This window comes from Rana temporaria, chromosome 5 (genome assembly GCF_905171775.1).
Source record: "Rana temporaria chromosome 5, aRanTem1.1, whole genome shotgun sequence".
Taxonomy (NCBI): domain Eukaryota; kingdom Metazoa; phylum Chordata; class Amphibia; order Anura; family Ranidae; genus Rana; species Rana temporaria.
This window is the reverse complement of record NC_053493.1, coordinates 291,953,236-291,972,457: the sequence shown is the minus strand read 5'-3', so window position 1 is coordinate 291,972,457 and position 19,222 is coordinate 291,953,236. Positions and strand designations below refer to the sequence as shown.

Sequence of the window (19,222 nt, the reverse complement as noted above, 5' to 3'; positions counted from 1 at the left end):
CTAACCGATTGTTAGTACGCACAACCATCGGTTAAAAATCCACGCATGCTCCGGATCAAGTCGACGCATGCTTGGAAGCATTGAACTTCGTATTTTTCAGCACGTCGTTGTGGTTTACGTCACCGCGCTCTGACACAATCGTCTGACACAAGCGCTCTGACACAAACTGATGGTGTGTAGGCACGACGGACCATCAGTCAGCTTCATAGGTTAACCTAGGACAACGGTCCTTCAGACCGTTGTCCTCTGGTTAACCTATTGTGTGTGCGAGGCCTTACAGTAAAGAACCCTCTACGCAGTTTAAGGTTAAACCTCTTTTCTTCTACTTTTAATGAGTGTCCACGTGTTTTTTTAGCTCCCTTTCGTGGAAAAGTTTTATCCCTATTGTGGGGTCACCAGTAAGGTCTTTGTACATTGAAATCATATCCTCTCACAAGTCACTTCCCCAGTGAGAACAAGTTCAGTGTTTGCAACCTTTCCTCATAACTAATGTCCTCCAGACCCTTTATTAGCTTTGTTGCCCTTCTTTGTACTCGCTCCATTTCCAGGACATCCTTCCTGAGGACTGGTGCCCAGAACTGCATAGCATACTCTAGGTGCGGCCGGACCAGAGTCTTGTAAAGTGGGAGAATTATCGCTTTATCTCTTGAGTTAATCCCCTTTTTAATGCATGCCAATATTCTGTTTGCTTTGTTAGCAACAGCTTGACATTGCATGCCATTGCTGAGCCTGTCATCTACTAGGACACCCAGGTCATTTTCCATCCTTGATTCCCCCAGAGGTTCTCCCCCCCCCCCCCCCCCCCAGTGAGTAGATTGCATTTAAACTTTTCTCCCACAGAATTCTATTGCAGAGACTAACTGCTGTAAGTAGAAAATGGAACTAAATATTTTTGTAAAAAGGAGCATTATACCTCCAAAGTCTAATGGACCCCCCACTACTTGTACTGGTCATCCATAGTCATGCCTTTTGTGTCCCACTAATTCATTCATTGATGTGTACAGAGCTGCTTCAGTTTTTTTCTGGAACAACCCAACCTAACCTAAAGCTGGTCAAACTAGCAGACTGATAAAAAAATGTATAGCTCCATCCACACGATTGGTGGTCAATTTTTTTTATAGTAAATCAGAGGGACTGGCAGGAACACCAGGGATTCCACACAAAGGAAGCAATACAAAGAGAACAGGATACGTTTTCATACAAGTACATGGTATAGCAGCCACATATCAGGAATATGAAATGTTGGGGTAACGAACACTTTAACTGCTTGCCGACCAGCCGCCGGCGGCAGGTCGGCTCTGCTGGGTGAGATCACGTAGATCTACGTCATCTCTCCCAGCAGCCAATAGGGGCGCGTGCGTGCCCCCCGCTCGCGTGCCCGGCGGTCGCGATCACCGCCGGGCACCCGCGATCGCTCTTTACAGAGCGAGAACCGGGAGCTGTGTGTGTAAACACACAGCTCCCGGTCCTGTCAGGGGAGAAATGCCTGACCGTCTGTTCATACAATGTATGAACAGCGATCAGTCATTTCCCCTAGTGATTCCACCCCCCCCCCCTACAGTTAGAACACACCCAGGGAACATACTTAACCCCTTCCCCGCCCCCTAGGTTAACCCCTTTCCTGCCAGTGGCATTTTTATAGTAATCCAATGCATTTTTATAGCACTGATCGCTATAAAAATGCCAATGGTCCCAAAAAATTTGCCAGAAGTGTCCGCCATAATGTCGCAGTGTCGAAAAAAACAATGATCGCCGCCATTACTAGCAAAAAAAAAATATATTAATAAAAAAGCCATAAAACTAGGTATCGGCCTAAACTGAGGAAAATAAATGTTTTTTTATATATTTTTGGGGAATATTTATTATGGTAAAAAGTAAAAAATATAAATTTTATTCAAAATTGTTGCTCTCTTTTTGCTTATAGCACAAAAACTAAAAACCGCAGAGGTGATTAAATACAAGCAAAAGAAAGCTCTATTTGTGGGGGGAAAAAGGACGTAAATTTTGTTTGGGAGCATCGTCGCACGATCGCGCAATTGTCAGTTAAAGCGACGCAGTGCCGAATCGCAAAAAGTGCTCTGGTCTTTGACCAGCAATATGGTCCGGGGCTTATGTGGTTAAGAGATAGTCTTTTCAAAAACCCACCCTCCGACCCTCTAATTCTCACTTTACTTTGTGCCCCACAATTCTGTTCCTCCATTGCAGCCAGATGTAGAATGGTGTCGGAACTTACACAGGAGTTTGATAACATCACCCCCTCCCTCACATGACAGTTTTTGAGCTTGGCAATTGGCCACTCATTGGCAAACACTGCATTGCAGTAGAAGGTCACATCCCTTACCATACCTAGAGGCATTGGGTATTTCATGAAAGCTCTGACAAAACAACAAAGTAGTGGGAGAGTGTGATAAGGTTAATATATGTGGGCTTTAAAGAGACTCTGTCACTTTGCACTGACTACAATGGCTATTTTTCCAAGGTTGGAAAAGACATAGGATTGAATGTCACAGGAAAGGTGGACTTGGAGAACTGTTCAAAAAGGGTCTGCAAGGGTCTGCAAGAAATTCAGTAGTCAATTCAGAAAGTGAATCCCTGCATTTGTGCACAGTATTTGCTATAACAAAGAATGCAAACCTTGCAATTTTGAGAGCACTTTGGGTTTTTGAAGAGAAAATAGAATAGTGGCTATCCACTATCAGACAAGCTGTCTCTGATTGAGGCTCGATTCACACCTGAACCGGCTGCGGATCGCACAGGGATGAATCAGGGCCAAATCTGTGCCTGAATTTGGTCCTGAAATTGAGCTAAAGACACACAATCCACTTTGCACTGCAAGTGCACTTGAAAATGCACTAAAAGTGCACATGGAAGTGCAGTCGATTTAGATCAGAGGGGGACATGCAAGGAAAATAAAAAACAGCATTTTAGCTTGTACATGATTGGATGATAAAATCAGCAGAGCTTCCTCTCATTTCAGATCTACCCCTCAGATTTACAGCAACTGCACTTCCAAGTGCACTTGCAGTACACTTGTAGTGCAAAGTGGATTTGCCTTTCGTAAATGACGCCCACAGTGTTTCTGTGCAGTGCGCTCCACAGCTGCCACAGAGATATGTAAACCAGCTCCATAGAGAGTCGTCACAATCTCCTGCTATGCAAATTGGATGCAGGGAAACCCACATACAATTCACATAGGTGTGAACTCAACCTCAATCATCAGATATAGCCCCATGTCAGGAGGAGGAGAGAGGGGGCTTCACTGATTTGTTTGTATACATTTCTCCACTTGTTTGCATAAAACCGAGTTTCATGCAGTTCCTGATAAATCAGCTAAAATTCGCTTTGTGGGTGACCTTCTGCCCGACATCAATTTCAGTTGGAAAACTAAAAAATTGTTTGCTGAACAGCAGCTGGATTTCAGCATATAATAGCCACAGTTGGTGATTTGTCCTTTAATTGTGTATAGTGTGGATGGAGGAATCTGTGTATAGCCAGCTTGGGCAACACAGCTCTGTAAAGCACAGGCTTTTTACAAGAGGGAGTCAAACACAAAAACCTCCTGCGCTTAGGAGTGGGTCCACATAATGCAAGTAGGCTATACTTCCATCCTGGCTGGTATGGATACCCCTCGTCTTGCTGCTTTCTTAAGACTGGGGGAGTCTGGGCAACTGGAACCACAAAAAGAAAGAGAGGGCGCACAGACCTAGTAAATTTAAAAAAAAACATTGATTTATTAATAAAAATGGTAAGTATTATACTCACAAGATACCAAATGTATCCAGCTCATCACATGGTACAAAATCATCCAATGCTCACTGCATAATGTCATGTTTTAAGAGAAAGTAAAAATCCAGTAGGATAACGCGTTTCGAGGACCAGCCTCCTCCTCAGTTAGCTTACTGGATTTCTACTTTCTCTTACCACATGACATTATTCAGTGAGGATTGGATGACATTGTACCATGTGATGAGCTGGATACATTTGGTATCTTGTGAGTATAATACTTACCATTTTTATTAATAAAGCAATGGTTTTGAGATAATGCACTAGATCTATACGTCTCCCTTTCTTTTTGTGGTTTTTACAACAGGGGTGGAGAGGAAAAATGTAAATGAACTTGTGAAATGGTTGATAAAGTTCCCCCTGGCTAAAAAGGATAATGCTAAATATTATAATATTAATATATTTCATATTTGTCTGGTAATAAAGGGAAAAACAAGTTTTGATTTTGTATTGTTCTGACCATAGCAAGAAAAGAAAGGCAGTATGTGCTGAACCACTACACATTTCCATTAGAGAGCTTAGATTATGTGCTTCAGTTTCCTTTTGTGATACAAAAAAAAACATACCGGTAGGTTAATTGGCTCCTTTTTAAACTGGCCCCATGGCGTGGGTGTATGCGTTCTTTTTCTGACTGTGGAAGGGGGATGAGTTTTTAAGCTCTGCCAAAGCAGAAACTGATGGAAATGGTTTTATGTAATTTTCTGAATATGTACACACTACATCAATCGTAAACTAAAGATAAACCTTGCTCTCCTGATTTTTTACATATGCTTTAGATTTTTTAGTGCCCAGATATGAGAGAACATTTATATAAGTCATGGTCATAACTCTGTGTTTCACAAATGTGCAACAGAAATCAGTGCTTATATGCAATAACTATTCATACCTGGTCAGCGGACAAAAAACAGAGGACCCCTGTATCAAGGCATCAGGAACGGTCATCTATGATTTGTTGTGTTTTCAAGCACAGCTGTCAACTTTATCTCTGTTTGTTCCATCACATTATTCATTACACTGTTCAGTACAGCGGGACATCCTCACTTCTGTTGCAAACACAAAGTTATTATTTATTTTGCTAGAAGTTCTAGACTTAGTGGGTCTGTTTATAAAACACTAGTTGTACAAATGTCACAAGCCTTGGTGAAGGCTGCATGAAGTTCCCCAGTACTTTCTCTAGAACCTCCTATGATTTTCAGCTCCATCTAGTGGCCAAAATATAGTTTATTTTTCTGAACTACCTCATTTAGAAAATATACAATATTTTGGCCCCCAGATGGCGCTGAAAATCCAAGGAAGTCATACTATTAGGCCTCGTACACACGATAGGTTAACCAGAGGACAGCGGTCTGATGGACCGTTTTCATTGGTCAAAACCGATCGTGTGTGGGCCCCATAGGTTATTTAACCATCGGTTAAAAAAAAAGCCAACTTGCTTTAAATTTAACCGATGGATTCCTAACCGATTGTTAGTAGGCACGACCATCGGTTAAAAGTCCACGCATGCTCAGAATCAAGTCGACGCATGCTTGGAAGCTTTGAAATTCATTTTTTTCAGCACGTCGTTGTGTTTTACGTCACCGCGTTCTGACACGATCGGTTATTTAAAAAAATATATATAACAAAATGTTTTGGTAAAGTAGAAAAGATAACGTTATGCCAAGTAAATAGATACCCAACACGTGATGCTTTAAAATTGCAAAGGCTAATGGAATGGCGGCAAACTACGATACTAAGATATCTCCATAGGCAACATTTTAATTTCTTTTTCAGGTTGCCTATTTAGAGTTACAGAGGAGGTCTAGTGTTAGAATTATTGCTCTTGCTCTAACGTTTGTGGCGATACTTCATGTGTGGTGTGAACACCGTTTAGATATACGTGTGCGACTTACGTATGTGTACGTATGGGTGCGCTTTCATTTTTTTTTCGGATTTATTTGATTTTTGATTTTTATACTGTCCCTTTATTTTTTTTTTATCATTTTTATTCTTATTACAAAGAATGTAAACATCACTTGTAATAGAAATAAGGGAAGATAGGTCCTCTTTATGGCGATATATGGGGTCAGTAAGGTCCCAAATATCTCCTCTACCTTTAAAAGCAAAAGATAAACTTCACCGAAAGTGAAGTCATGATGTCACTCTGGCCCTCCAAGACCATAGAGGTGATCTGGTTTCTGTTAACCTCTATGGCCAGCTGCGTGACCCATCAAATCTTTTCCCAGGCACACCGGTAAAAATGGTAAAACTGAGAAACATCAGCAAGCGGTCCCCTCCCACTGCTTCTGAAATCGATACAGCGGTTAATTAGTTGCTCGGACCACTTTTGTGTGAAAAAAAATACCAGGGTTATGGCTGATGGCTTCCCCAGTAAACCACTTGCAAACCGCAACTTATATATAGGTATTGTGGTCGGCAAATGGTATAGAACCTTGTCGAGCAGCAAAGGCCATATGTTACCTACCTGGGATATCAGTAAAGATGAAAACTTCTCCATTTTCTGCAATACTAAATAACCACTTGCCTACAGGGTCAATTTTGGCATTCCCCTCCTACATGTAAAAATCAGCATTTTTTCCTAGAAAATTACTTAGAAAACCCCAAAAAATTATTTTATTTAAGCAGAGGTCCTAATTTAATGAAGTTTAATGCACAAAAAGACAATATAATATCCAATTGTTTTGTAAAATATAAAAGATGATGTTATGCCCATTAAATAGATACATAATATGCCACGCTTTAAAATTGTGTACGTCTGTGCAATGGCAGCAAACTATGATACTTAGAAATTGCCATAGGAGAGGCTTTAAAGCTTTTATAGGTTACCAGTTTAGAGTTACACAGTGCTAGTATTATAGCTCTCGCTATAATGTTCATGGTGATACCTCACATGTGTGCATGTATGGTGCAAACACCATTTACTTGTACTTGTGTGACATATGCATGTGTTCACCTTTTTTATTTAAAAAAAATAATAATCGTTTTACATTTTCTTTAACCACTTGCTTACTGGGCACTTAAACCCCCCTCCTGCACAGACCAATTTTCAGCTTTTCGTGCTCTCACTCTTTGAATGACAATTGGGCGGTCATACAACACTGTACCCAAATGAAATTATAATTTTTCTTCCCACAAATAGAGCTTTCTTTTGGTGGTATTTGATCACCTCTGCGGTTTTTATTTTTTGGTAAAAGACTGAATAAAAAAAAAAAAATGTTTTATATTTTGTTTTAAAATTCTCAAACAGGTATTTTTTCTCCTTCATTGATGTACGGTGATGAGACTGCACTGATGGGCACCGATGGACTGCACTGATGGGCACCGATAAGGCAGCACTGGTGGGCACTGATAGTTGGCAGTGGTGGGCACTGAGAGATGACATTGGTGGGCACTGAGAGGTGACACTGGTGGGCACTGATGGGTGGCACTGAAGGGCATTGATTGGTGGCACTGAAAATTGGCACTAATAGATGGCACTGATGGGTGGCAGTGATGGGCACTGATGGGTGGAAATGATGGGCAATGATCAGCACTGGTAGGGGACAATGATAGGCAGCACTGCTGGGTGGCATTGATGAGGCACTGATTGGCACCACTGGTGGGCATTGATAGGTGGCACTCGTGGGCATTTATAGGTGACACTGTTTTGCACTGGTGGGCACTGTGGGCACTGGCAGGTGGCACTGGCAGGGGACACTGGCAGGCAGTACTGGTAGGCACTAAGGAGGCGGATGTGCCTCTTCCTCTTTGGGACCGATGTCCCTTGCACAAGAGCCGGTAATCGGCTTTTTTTTCTCCTCATGCTGTCAGCGTGAGGAGAAAAAAATGATTGCCCGAGCTTTTGTTTACATCACATGATCAGCTGTCTGACAGCTGATCACGTGGTAAGGGGCCGGGACCGGCTGATCACCTGAGTCTCAGTGGCTCGGTGATCACAGCGTGCGCCATGTGCATCCTGCAGGGGTCTATTGACGGCCTCCCGGCAAAGTAGATCCGCGCTGTAGCCGTCATTCGGCTAAAGCGCGGATGGGAAGTGCTTAATTTTTTTTTCACTTTTATTGCTATTAAAAAGGGATGAACAACAACAGTAACGGTAACTGGTTCTCTTTACTGAGACATCTTAGACCCCAGATCCTTCCTCTGCCCTTGAAAGCATCTGAACAAAACAAGATCGGTTTGATCGGATGCTTTCACAGGCCAGTACACCAACACTTCAATAAAAGGGAACACTACAGACCACAAGCAGCATCAACATCATACAAATCTTTTCTGTTCAACTGAAACAAAAGCTTTTTTAAGAATAAAATATGCAAGTTTCGATTAACACACACATTCTTCTGCTATGAAAACCTGTGACCCAAGACAGGTGCTCTTTTTTCGCACGTAGCGCGTCACGTGCAAGTGAACTTTTTTCTGCTCAGATGGGTAAATGCATTAACTCAGCCTTGTGAAAAGCATTAACTAAAAAGGTAGTCGGCCAGTACAGGATGTGCTATAATCATGTAGCCGTGTGTGTAATGTCATGTAGCAGTAGTGATTTATTGTTTTTTTGCCTATTGTTTTCCAGGAAACTGGCAAAGAAGCGGAAAGAGACCCTGAGCAGCACCCGCCAGGAGATGACAGTGATGGTGAATTCAATGGATAAGAGCTACACGGAGCAAGGCACCAACTGTGATGAAGCTTTCTCTTTCATGGACACGCACAATCTAAATGGCAGATGTAAGTTCAAAATGATTTTGCTCCAGCACTGGGTTTTATTTTTACTAATGCATAGAGGAGGAAGCAACTGAAGTGAATAAGAGTGACTTTTAAGACTTTTCCATCTCATTAACCAATCAATTTAATGGACAAAGTAGTCACTTATGGAAAATCAGTGCCTCCCGTGCTGTGCCTTAAATCACATTGCGTATTGTAATGAGCAGCCACTGATGCATCAAGGGTTTTCTCTTAATAATCATAACAAGTTTGCCTGTCTTTGCTGTCAAAGCCCAGAGTATAGCTGGGAGCATGATGTACTTTTTCTATTATACACTGTGAATAATTTCCATTTTCCTCATTTAAGAATAGCTTGGAGTTGTGTTTTTTTTAAGCATTAAGGAAATCGGCATGTTAGTTATAGTCTCCAGGCTACTAAGCCCATTGTGTAGGCTGAGCTTTTTCAGCTTATTGGTTCCCTCAGAAAAACAGCATTAAAGGGATTTCCAGGAATGCTGACAATACCTTAAACTGGGACTCCAGGCAGGTATTTTGAAATACCATTTAATTCATTTATGCATTCGTTAAAAAATAGTAACTTAAATATTCCCATTTAAGTTGCACTGCCGCAAAATTTCTACCTAAGTGCCCGATCCACAAAGCACTTACCTAGAAATTTTCGGCTGTGTAACTTAAATCCGGCCGGCGCAAGGCGTTCCTATTCAAATGGGGCGAGTCCCATTTAAATTAGGCGCGCTCCCGCGCCGGACGTACTGCGCATGCTCACGACGTCATTTTCCCGACGTGCTTTGCGTGGTTTTACGTTGCGCCAGGTTTTGAGAATCGCGACAGACGTAAAAAAAAAAATTACGAGTTGCTGCGGGAAAAAAAAAATTTGAAAAAAAAAGACGGCGACGCGGGATAGAAGGGTCTACTTTTACAAGGCCTAAACAGTTTAGGCCTTGTAAAAGCAGCCCTAATTTTGCATTTGCAAACTAATACTTACGGAGAAAAAACGAAGCGTAAAAGCTTCGTGGATCTCCGTAAGTGCTAATTTGCATACCCGAAGCGGCATTTCGACGAGAAATGCCCCCAGTGGCGGCCGAGGTACTGCATCCTAAGATCCGACAGTGTAAGTCCCTTACACATGTCGGATCTTCTCCCTATCTATTGGAAACTGATTCTGTGGATCAGTTCCAAAGATAGAAACAGGGATACGACGGCGTATCAGTAGATACGCCGTCGTATCCCTTTTATGGATCTTGCCCCTACATCTTAAGTTTGAGTCTGAAGCCTCGTACATACGACCGAGGAACTCGACGGGCGAAACACATTCCCGTCGAGGAAATAGAGAACTTGCTCTCTTTTTGGCTCGTCGAGTTTCTCGACAGTTTCCGCGATGAAAATGTACACACGACCGGTTTCCTCGGCAAATAAATATCTCCCAGAAAGTTTCTTGCTGGTTTTTGCCGAGAAACTCGGTCGTGTGTATGAGGCCTGACAGTGTCTGACAATGATAGGAGGAGAGAATACAGGTATAACTTTATTAATCTGCTGCCGCTCTATCATTGTCCAATCAGTAGCTTGCATTTAAATGCAATATATACTGTATACTTATGAAGAAAACACGTGTTAAAGCAGAACTTTGCCCAAATGGTTAGTTCAGCTCTTCCTCCCCCTCTTCTCTGACATATTTGGCAGATTTTTTGGAGGGGTGGAGTGGGTATCTGGTTTTGACAGGTACCCATTCCCACTTCTGAAGTTGTTGTCCCCCCCCCATCCCCGTCTGCAGCCTTCTGGGGCACATCACAGGTCCCAGAAGACTGCAGGATCATTCACAAAGCACAGTGCGGCTCTTGTATGCGCAGTGAGCAGCCAGCTGTGAAGCCACAAGGAGTCACAGCTAGCTATCCGCCGTTAAGATTCCAGTGAAATAGCATAGTGAGGGCCCATTCACCACAATTTCATGCATTTAAATGTTTTGCGTTAGACAGTCCATTTTTTTGCATGGGCTATCAATGTACCTTAATTGGGTCCTGCTCTGGTTTTTAGATGCAGTATATTGTGGTACAGTATAATGCATTAACAGTATGCTGCAGCACACTAAATGTATGCATTGAGGTGCAATTAACAATGAATAACAATGCAGTGTGTTGGTGTTGTATATGGACTCCGAGGGGCCATTCACACCATCGTGCTGCGGTAATGTTAATATGTCAGATGTGTAGTACAGTAGATTAAATAATTCTTGTTCTTTCTTTGCAGCTGTTTCGTCACCATCTTCATTCACAATGAAAACAAACACTCTAAGTACAACTGTGCCCAACTCATACTACCCAGGTAAGCAGGATATAGAAATAATGTTCTACTTGATTCAATCATTTTTCTATTTTTCAGTATGTGTGCAGAAAGCTAAAGAGCATCTTGCCTCATGAAAATAATTTGCTCACATTGATGCTAGATTGTGTCATTGCTGATTATGGGGCAGTTTTGGAGTGTTCATTTAATGGCATTCATTAGAAGATATAGCCCAAACTTCTTTTTTTTCATCCATAAAGATTCATTTATTTTCAATGAGCTAACAACAAAAGAAGTAGGCAGCATTAAGAACATATAAACAAAAAACGTGAGGTAACATACAATTTTAAAACAATAAAGAAAGATAGCACTAACTGATGTCAGTCGACGACGAGTCAGCACACTGTCTTCAAGGTGCTTCAGGTGGTATCTATAAAGTAAACAGTGTTGTCAAAGGTAAGCATAACCTGGGCTTTCCTTTCCTAGACGCCTTAATCTTCAGTCTCTCTTCCATGGGGAAGATCCATATACTGTTTGTTAGGACACAAAAGTCTTGGTTTGAAGGGAGGCTGTGGGAGTGACCAGTTAAAAGTTACTTTTTTTTAGTTATGCATAGAGTGTCAAATTATTTAACTATTTTTCATTTCTGTGGTGCCCCTGTTTGGGAGATGTGTCCTCTCATCCTGTCGCTGTTACCCCAGGAAAAGAAATTCATGAAACTGAGGTCCCCAGTATGAGAGAAGATGGGGAAAAAGCAGAAGAAGCTATATTACTTTTAAAACATTGTGGCTGATTTACTAACGTAGTTGAGAATATTCATGGAAAAAAATTTGTGAAGTTTAATTTCAGTTATCCAACTATGTGCAGATTAAAGAAAAATGCAGGAGTTTGCTTTTCGTATGACTGGGTTATTGAAGTGAATCTTGATTCATCCCTTAAGCCCTGTACACACGACCAGTCCATCCGCTGAGAACGGTCCGAAGAAGCTGACTGATGGTCTGATGTGCCTACACACCATAGGTTAAATAACCGATCGGGTCAGAACGCGGTGACGTAAAACACAACGACGTGCTGAAAAAACTAAGTTCAATGCTTCCAAGCATGCGTCGACTTGATTCTGAGCATGCGCGGGTTTTTAACCGATGCTTTTGCATACTAACCATCGGTTTTGACCTATCGGTTAGGCGTCCATCGGTTCAATCTTAAAGCAAGTTCTAAATTTTTTGACCGAAGGTTAACTGACCGATGGGGCCCACACACGATCGGTTTGAACCGATGAAAAGGTCCTTCAGTCCATTTTCATCTGTTTTGACCGACCGTGTGTATGCGGCCTTAGTAAATCAGCCTGCCTGTCTGTATAACAATCGTTCACTTTCTGCCCCAGCGATACCCTGTTCCTAGGTAGGAAGGATGTAAGGGGAAATCTCCCAAATGGAGACATAAACAGAAATAGGAACACAAGAGGGGTTCTAACCCTACCCCTCTCTGTCCAAAACTTAAAAAAAGCAAGATGTTTATGGTGTAGTTCTGCTTTAGGTAAACCAATGTCAGAACCAGGTGTAGGCTGCAAATTGCTTACCATACTTCAACATTTAAAGATAATGCTTGAGTTATGTTGATTTTGAACTGGGTTGCCATCATTGTTCCAAAACTGTTTATAGTTCTGAGCATATAAATTCCACTCTGTGAGGTTTATAAGGGAAAATAAGCAGTCTAAAGGGGGTTATCAAACAGTACTGTGCTGCAGTACTCCAACTTATTCCCCATCATTCCCATTAGCTGTTGAATTTTTTGTTATATTGAAACCACTAGGAAGACTGGGGAATTTGGCTACTTCCTGCCCATATCAACAGCTGCATTGAGTTCTGGTGATGTCAAAGTCTTCCCAGGAAACCTCAAGTTTAGCAGATTTCATACTGGCTGAGGCTATATTTGACTTTGCAGTAGGTATAATGCTGTAAAAATAATGCATCTGTGCTACTCAGTACTTTCAGTATTCTTATATGAGTGAGAGAAGAAAAGCAGTGAATAACCCAGAAGCACCAATTAACTACAGCCAAGTCACATGCCAGCAAGGTAACTGTGAAGTCGCTGATATTTGACTAATGTGTCTTCCTCAGCTTCACAGCAAAGATAGCAATTCTTTCAAGTTTCTTTATCACTGCTACTGTATCTTTACTACAACTGAACTTGAATCTTCAGACCCATTATTTTCCCTATATTACTGCAGAAATTTGCAGGGCGGTGGAATGTATGACATTTGCTAGTCAGTAAAACTTCAAGCATTGCCAGGCAGATGCACAGACGTCAAAGCAAGTTATTCTAGTTACAGGAATGGTTGAGGAAGCTGTTAAACCACAGGGAATTAGGTACATTCTTTAAAAAAATGCCAACCAATCCTTATGGTTATTTATATTGGCAACACTGGTTTTTGTAGCAACTTTTACCAACACAATAGGCATGATTTGTGCTACTTATTCTCTCACTTTCTTTTATTCACCATTCTCTTCTGAAAGTTGTATGATATTTGTGGATGTATGTGAGCATTGATGGGGTTTCCTATTATCACTTTCATTCAGCATTGATATGATTAATACACAATACTTACACATTTCTAGTTGGATCCCCAAAATGATTACCAAATCAGCATTTTTGCCTGATATATGAATAATACAGCTCAAATATGCTCAGCAAAGCCTTATATACCAGGATCACTTTTAGCCCTAGTGCAGTTGCTGTGTAAAGCTTTACTGCTGAGAAACAGCTTAACAAAACACAAGGTCTTATGTATGAAAAGTATGCTAAGGAGAATATTTCTATCAGTATCCTTAGTTCATTTCCTACTCTGCGCTGAGACAATAAGGGCCTCTGTCAAAAAGCTTTGGGCTTGTGCCAATTAAATCAGTTCAACATCCGTTTTAGACTTCTAAGATCATTCAGAATTCATTGATAGGTGCATTTGAGCTACTATTGACCTCCTTCTAACCTGAGGTAAATAATATCACTTTAATACATATTGATAATTATAGCTGAGTTAGGATTTGTGTTCATAAGTTTCATAAAGTGCTTGTACCATTTTTTCATCTCTGTTTGGAAAAGGATGTTATAGGCACAGCTGACTTAACACTGTTTTTGTTGCTTATTGATCCTCACTGTGAGTGTTCTGCTCTAGGCATATGGACGCTGAGATTGGAAATTGTGCATGTCACACGGGTCCTTTAAATGTACCTGAAAATCAGTTTGATGACTCAGTATTACTGTATCAGTGCAAGAGTTATGGATTGGAATATTAGATATGACAAGATCAATTGTTGTTCAGCAACATATTAATGTGAACTTTCTACAACCTAACCTTTTTACCAAAGCAATACGCAGTGGCCATTTTTATTATTGACATAGGACAGGAGTCAGTTAATAACAAGCAAGGCTGGACACTATTCACAAGTACCCTAAAGCTCTCATGGATAAAAAAAAAAAAGCAGAGCCATTGCAAATGTTCAATAATTGCCTACCTTTCAGCATATTTTCTACCTCAAGATTGCAGGTGCATGAATACAGGCCCTGATTTTTTATGGTCCCCTGGCATCCCTCCTGTGACTTTTGTATGCAGTAAAATACACCAAAATTACTGTGTCCATATACAAAAGAAATAATGAATATGTTTTGGACTATTAATGAATCAGGTGTGCACTAATATACTAATGGTATGGCAAAATTATCTGCAATCCAGTCAAATAAACCATTGACCCTATCTTAGATCTAGTGTTCTTCATTTTAAATGTAATGTAAATTGTTGAGACAATATAGTTCTCCAGTGATATCTTTCCAAAAGCCACTTATGGAATCAGAATTGTTATTTTCCAATAGATAGGAGAGATTGTCTATGGCTCTGTCTTTGGTAGTAGTGTAGAGTTGTAATATGTATGTCTGATCAGCTTGCTTCCCAGGCAAGTCCTTCCTTAAAGCTGGCCATACATAGTTCAGCAGGAATAGACCGAATTTTGATCCGTGTATAGCTGTTCCCATTAGAGAGGAGATGATCTACTAATCAGTTCCTCCCAAACAGTTCTGCCAGTATATTTTTGATCCATCGGCATTTGCAGCCAATCTGCTGCAGTGCTGATCAGTGTATTCTGACAGCGGATGTCCAGCCGCCAGAATACAATAGCTAAGAGAGGGGACCCAAATGTGTGGTTGGAGCAATCAGTTTGGTCTTTTTTAATCAGCTGGCTGGCTGTTAAAAAAAGGATCCATCTATGGCCAGTTTACATCCTGTAGGTTTGACATAATGGCCAAGGTGGCAGCAAGAAGTGTTTAGTATAGGATTTTAAAATGATGCATTGCAGAGATAGGGGGAACTGAATTCATTATTGTGCTAGACTCACCCAACCTCTAGACAATGCCATTGATAAGAGTACATTTTCTTTGACCTTTTTTGCAGCGGTGTTATAAACCTTCCCTCTGTGTAAACATGTATCTACCTTGCATCTGTAGTCTTCAAAATCTGCATCAATTATTGTCTGTTTTCTCCTTCTCTCTTTTATCCTTTTTTTTCTTCCTGCTTTGACCTGCTTGTGGTGTATGGCAGATCCATTTGTGCCAACTGCAATTCTAGGTGAGATCATTTCCCTTCATAAAAGTTATCTGTACAAATGACTAGGATAGACAGTGATAGCAGAAGAGACTTTACCCATGCGTCCTGTGTTTGGCTCTTCACACAGCAGTGACTCTAGTGATTCTTACACATGCAAATGCTGAACATGTTATGAAGAAAAGTATTCAATGTTCATTAAATGGTGCTACTAAAGATTGTTTTGTATACGTGGGGGTCATTCAAATCTATCACAGCTTTGCCCACTTGGCTTGTACACAATCTTATACTACAATATTTTCGTGGGACAGTTTTTCACTGTGACTGCATGTTGGAGCTGAATACTTCTAAAGTAAAACATGTAACAGTGGCAGCCAAGAAATGACTCTGCTAGCTACTAATGGGCTATGACTCCCATCAATTACTTGCTGGATGGAGCTTCCAGGGTTGATGGGAATTGTAGCCCAGGTGAAAGCTGGAGAACCAAATGTTGGCTAACACTGATCTGCAATGTTTGTCTAAAAATCTCATGCCTCTGTCTTTCTATTCCCTTAACTTTGGTAGAACAGTCTAATTTTACAAGTATTTATTTTTCACACCTGTAAATTTTAATCTTTCAGACATTTTTGTAGAATAAATGCTTTTTCTCTTCATTGAACACTTGTGCTGTCAACTTTAAGGTACTTCGTAATTAGTTTTATACATCAAATAGAAATTTATAATGAAGTCAGACTCAAACAATAGAAAATGTTGAACTTGTTTCACTTGTAAACAAGCACTGCAAATTTTATTAAACATGTCAGATCTTACAAATCAATGTGAAGCATTCTTGTTTAAACATTTATAGTATCTTCAAGGAGCAGAGCCATCAAACTACTTACAGTTATCACTATTGTACTGGTCTGGGACCTGATGTCAGGTATACTTTCAACATAATCTATTCAATGGACTAAGATCCATTCACCAGATTGATTTACTGTCCTTTCATTAAAAATCTGGAAATTTCGATATTGCAAAAATATCATGTAATCAAGTCATATAAAACAGAACAAAGCAGTCAAAGGGGATTATTACGTTGTGTTTTCTGCTACGAAGTTATTTCTCTATGCTGTATTGAGTGATATTAATGAATTCCTGGGCTGTTATAATGATTTGTGTGAAACCAGTTGATAGATGACATGCCCTTACTGGCGTTCAGAATTGATCCTTCAGATCTTTGAGGTTAGGAGCTTGTTACCTAGCATGATAACTGTTTGACAGGCTATTAACCTCTCAGTTAATTGTTAGCAGTTAAAACTCTAATTTGTGGTATTCCTTTCCAGTGGAGTGACAACAGTAAGATGCCTGACATCCAAGCATACTAGGTAGAAGTAGTTGAGGCACTGGATTCTGATCCCTGGTATATAATGAAAGTCCTTATAAAGCCAAATGGCTTGCGCCCAGCAGCACCCAAGAAAAAAGGCCACTCTCTCAAAATACAGAAGTCATCTGAACAGGAGATTTGGGAATTACATAAGCATTTCTACCAAAGAAGGCACCAAACAATAGTTTCTTAAGTCTAAAGTGGTATATTATTGATTCTACAAATGACAACAGGAAAAACACCAGGCGGCCAATGCATTTTGGGGGTTCAGCGCTTTACCGTCATCAGACTCTAAAATAAACTAAATATCAGTTGGACCCAGAGCAATGATGTTGGAAAAATGTAATCCAAACCAGGAGGATAACCTTTTTAAAAGGTGCCCCATGTCAGTGACTGAGCAGTATGCTGACAGTTACATTTCAATAAAGTTCTGTGAAACAAAGTAAACAATGTGCTGGGTTCAGTGCATTCAGCGCTGTGTCACACAGTGCACACCAATGCCCGTGGATTCAGCTCAGGTCATCAGTGTGACGGACCCTTAGAGGAAAACCTTTAACATACACAGTACTTAGCAGTGACCTTGCTACTCTTCCACTGACAGAGGCACCTTTTAAAGTTTGTCCTCCTGGTTTGGAGTGAATTTTTTCAGGAGCCTTGCTCTGGGTCCAACTGATATATTGTTTTTCTCTGGAGCCCTGATGAAGGGGGAGTGCCCAGCTCCCGAAACACTTTGGCTTTCTGGTGTTTTATTTTTTCATTACAGATACGTATATAGAGTCATCAGTTTCTGCCGTGCTTCGCATATATATATTCAGACATTAACATTCACATCAGTCCATGCCCTCAAGGAGCTTATAATCTTAGGTCTCTAGCTCACATTCATACATACATATACTGGGGTCAATTTAGAGCATGTCTTTGGAGTATAGGAGGAAAACCGAGGTACCTGGAGGAAACCCACGCAAGCTCAGGGAGAACATGCAAACTCCAGGCAGGTAGTGCCATGGTTGTTTTTTTCCTGTTGTCATTTGCAGAATCATTAAAATGCAATTTTAAACTTTAGAAGCGTTTTCTTGGCATCCTATCATACTAGGACAGGGATCTCTTAAACATGTACCTGGATACCTGGTTTGGAGGAAACCTTTGATGAATTCATCTTCAGTCTGGCTTTCATACAGAATTACGTAACATTACCAAGGAATGCCTTAGCAGCACATTGACACGTTTATGTAAAAATGTCAACTTTATTCATTGTTTCAGTTTCAGGTGTTATAGAACAATGATTTTGTTTCTTCATTTTCCAAAAACTTGTGACATAAAATTACAACTTTAAAAAACTTGCCATGCCTTTTTACTAAATCAAATATCACCCCCCCCCCAAAAGAAAAACTCTACTTGTGTGAAAAAAAAATACGTAAATTATAATTGCGTACAGTGATGCATGTGATGCATGACTGTACAATTGCCAGTTAAAGTAGCACAGTGCTGAATAGTAAAACCTTCTGGAGGTGAAGTAGTTAAAAGCCATGTGAAGAAGAAGTTTTTGTAAACATCTGCCTATTTGTTTGGGTGTAAAAGGCCTTTTTACTACATCATTTGAAAAAGGATGGGGAAATTTTATGAACATAGTTACAGGCTCCATGCACACTGGAGCTGATAAATTGCAGTTTATTGGAGTTTGGGCGTTTTTTTAAAAGTCCATAAAATCCACTCTATGTTAGCCTATGTGTCCATGCACACATGGTCGTTTTTCAGCTTTAATGAGCAGTGGAGTTTATGGGCTTTTTTCTGAACGCCCGAAAATCGCGGTCAAAGTGCCGTTTTTCGACATAAAAAAATCACCAAACGCTGATAAACGCTAAAAAACACTAAAAAACATTTAGAAATGCTCAAAAACGTGGCTCGCCAGCATTTTTTTGCATTTTTGATTTATTGTAAAAAACAAATAAAAGAAAATGAAAAAAAAAAAAAAACGCTAGAAAACGCTAACGCTGCAAAAACACTAAAAAACTTTAAAAGACTCCCTGCAAAGCTACTGCCATTTTTATAACATTATATTAGCGTTCAGTGTGCTGGAACCACATAGTTACATAGTTAGTCAGGTTGAAAAAATACACAAGTCCATCTAGTTCAACCATAAAAATAAATAAAATAAAAAATATCATACAACCCCACATACCCAATTCTATACCCTATATATAGAAATCTTTATTTTAGATATGGTATAGGAGAAGAATTTTAACATGTTGGATTAAACACAATTTTGTTTTAACTTTTTTAGTCAAATACTTGCAGTACCTTCTTCCATGAACAGAGCTGGAACACTCCAGACCGTGTCAAATATCAATTACACAATCTATGGCAGCCAAGGATATGGGGCCAGATTCACGTACAATTGCGCCTTTGGAAACTTAAGCCATTTAAGTTACACCGCCGTAAGTTTTCAGGTTTAGTGCTCGATCCACAAAGCACTTACCTGGAAACTTGCGGCGGTG

The 19,222-nt window shown here is 40.3% G+C and overlaps 1 protein-coding gene across 13 annotated transcripts in view; it reads left to right on the top strand.

Annotated features, from left to right (window-relative positions):
- Positions 1-19,222, top strand: part of PTPRM (protein tyrosine phosphatase receptor type M) — a 916,041-nt gene that overhangs the window by 703,680 nt on the left and 193,139 nt on the right. For 9 of the 13 annotated variants that reach the window (XM_040353983.1, XM_040353984.1, XM_040353987.1 and 6 more), the window contains 3 exons: positions 8,348-8,499; positions 10,741-10,815; positions 15,362-15,388. In XM_040353983.1, coding sequence (XP_040209917.1) covers positions 8,348-8,499; positions 10,741-10,815; positions 15,362-15,388 — 254 coding nt within the window. The remainder of the gene's footprint in view (positions 1-8,347; positions 8,500-10,740; positions 10,816-15,361; positions 15,389-19,222) is intronic. The other 4 variants (XM_040353988.1, XM_040353981.1, XM_040353989.1 and 1 more) reach the window with 1 other exon arrangement.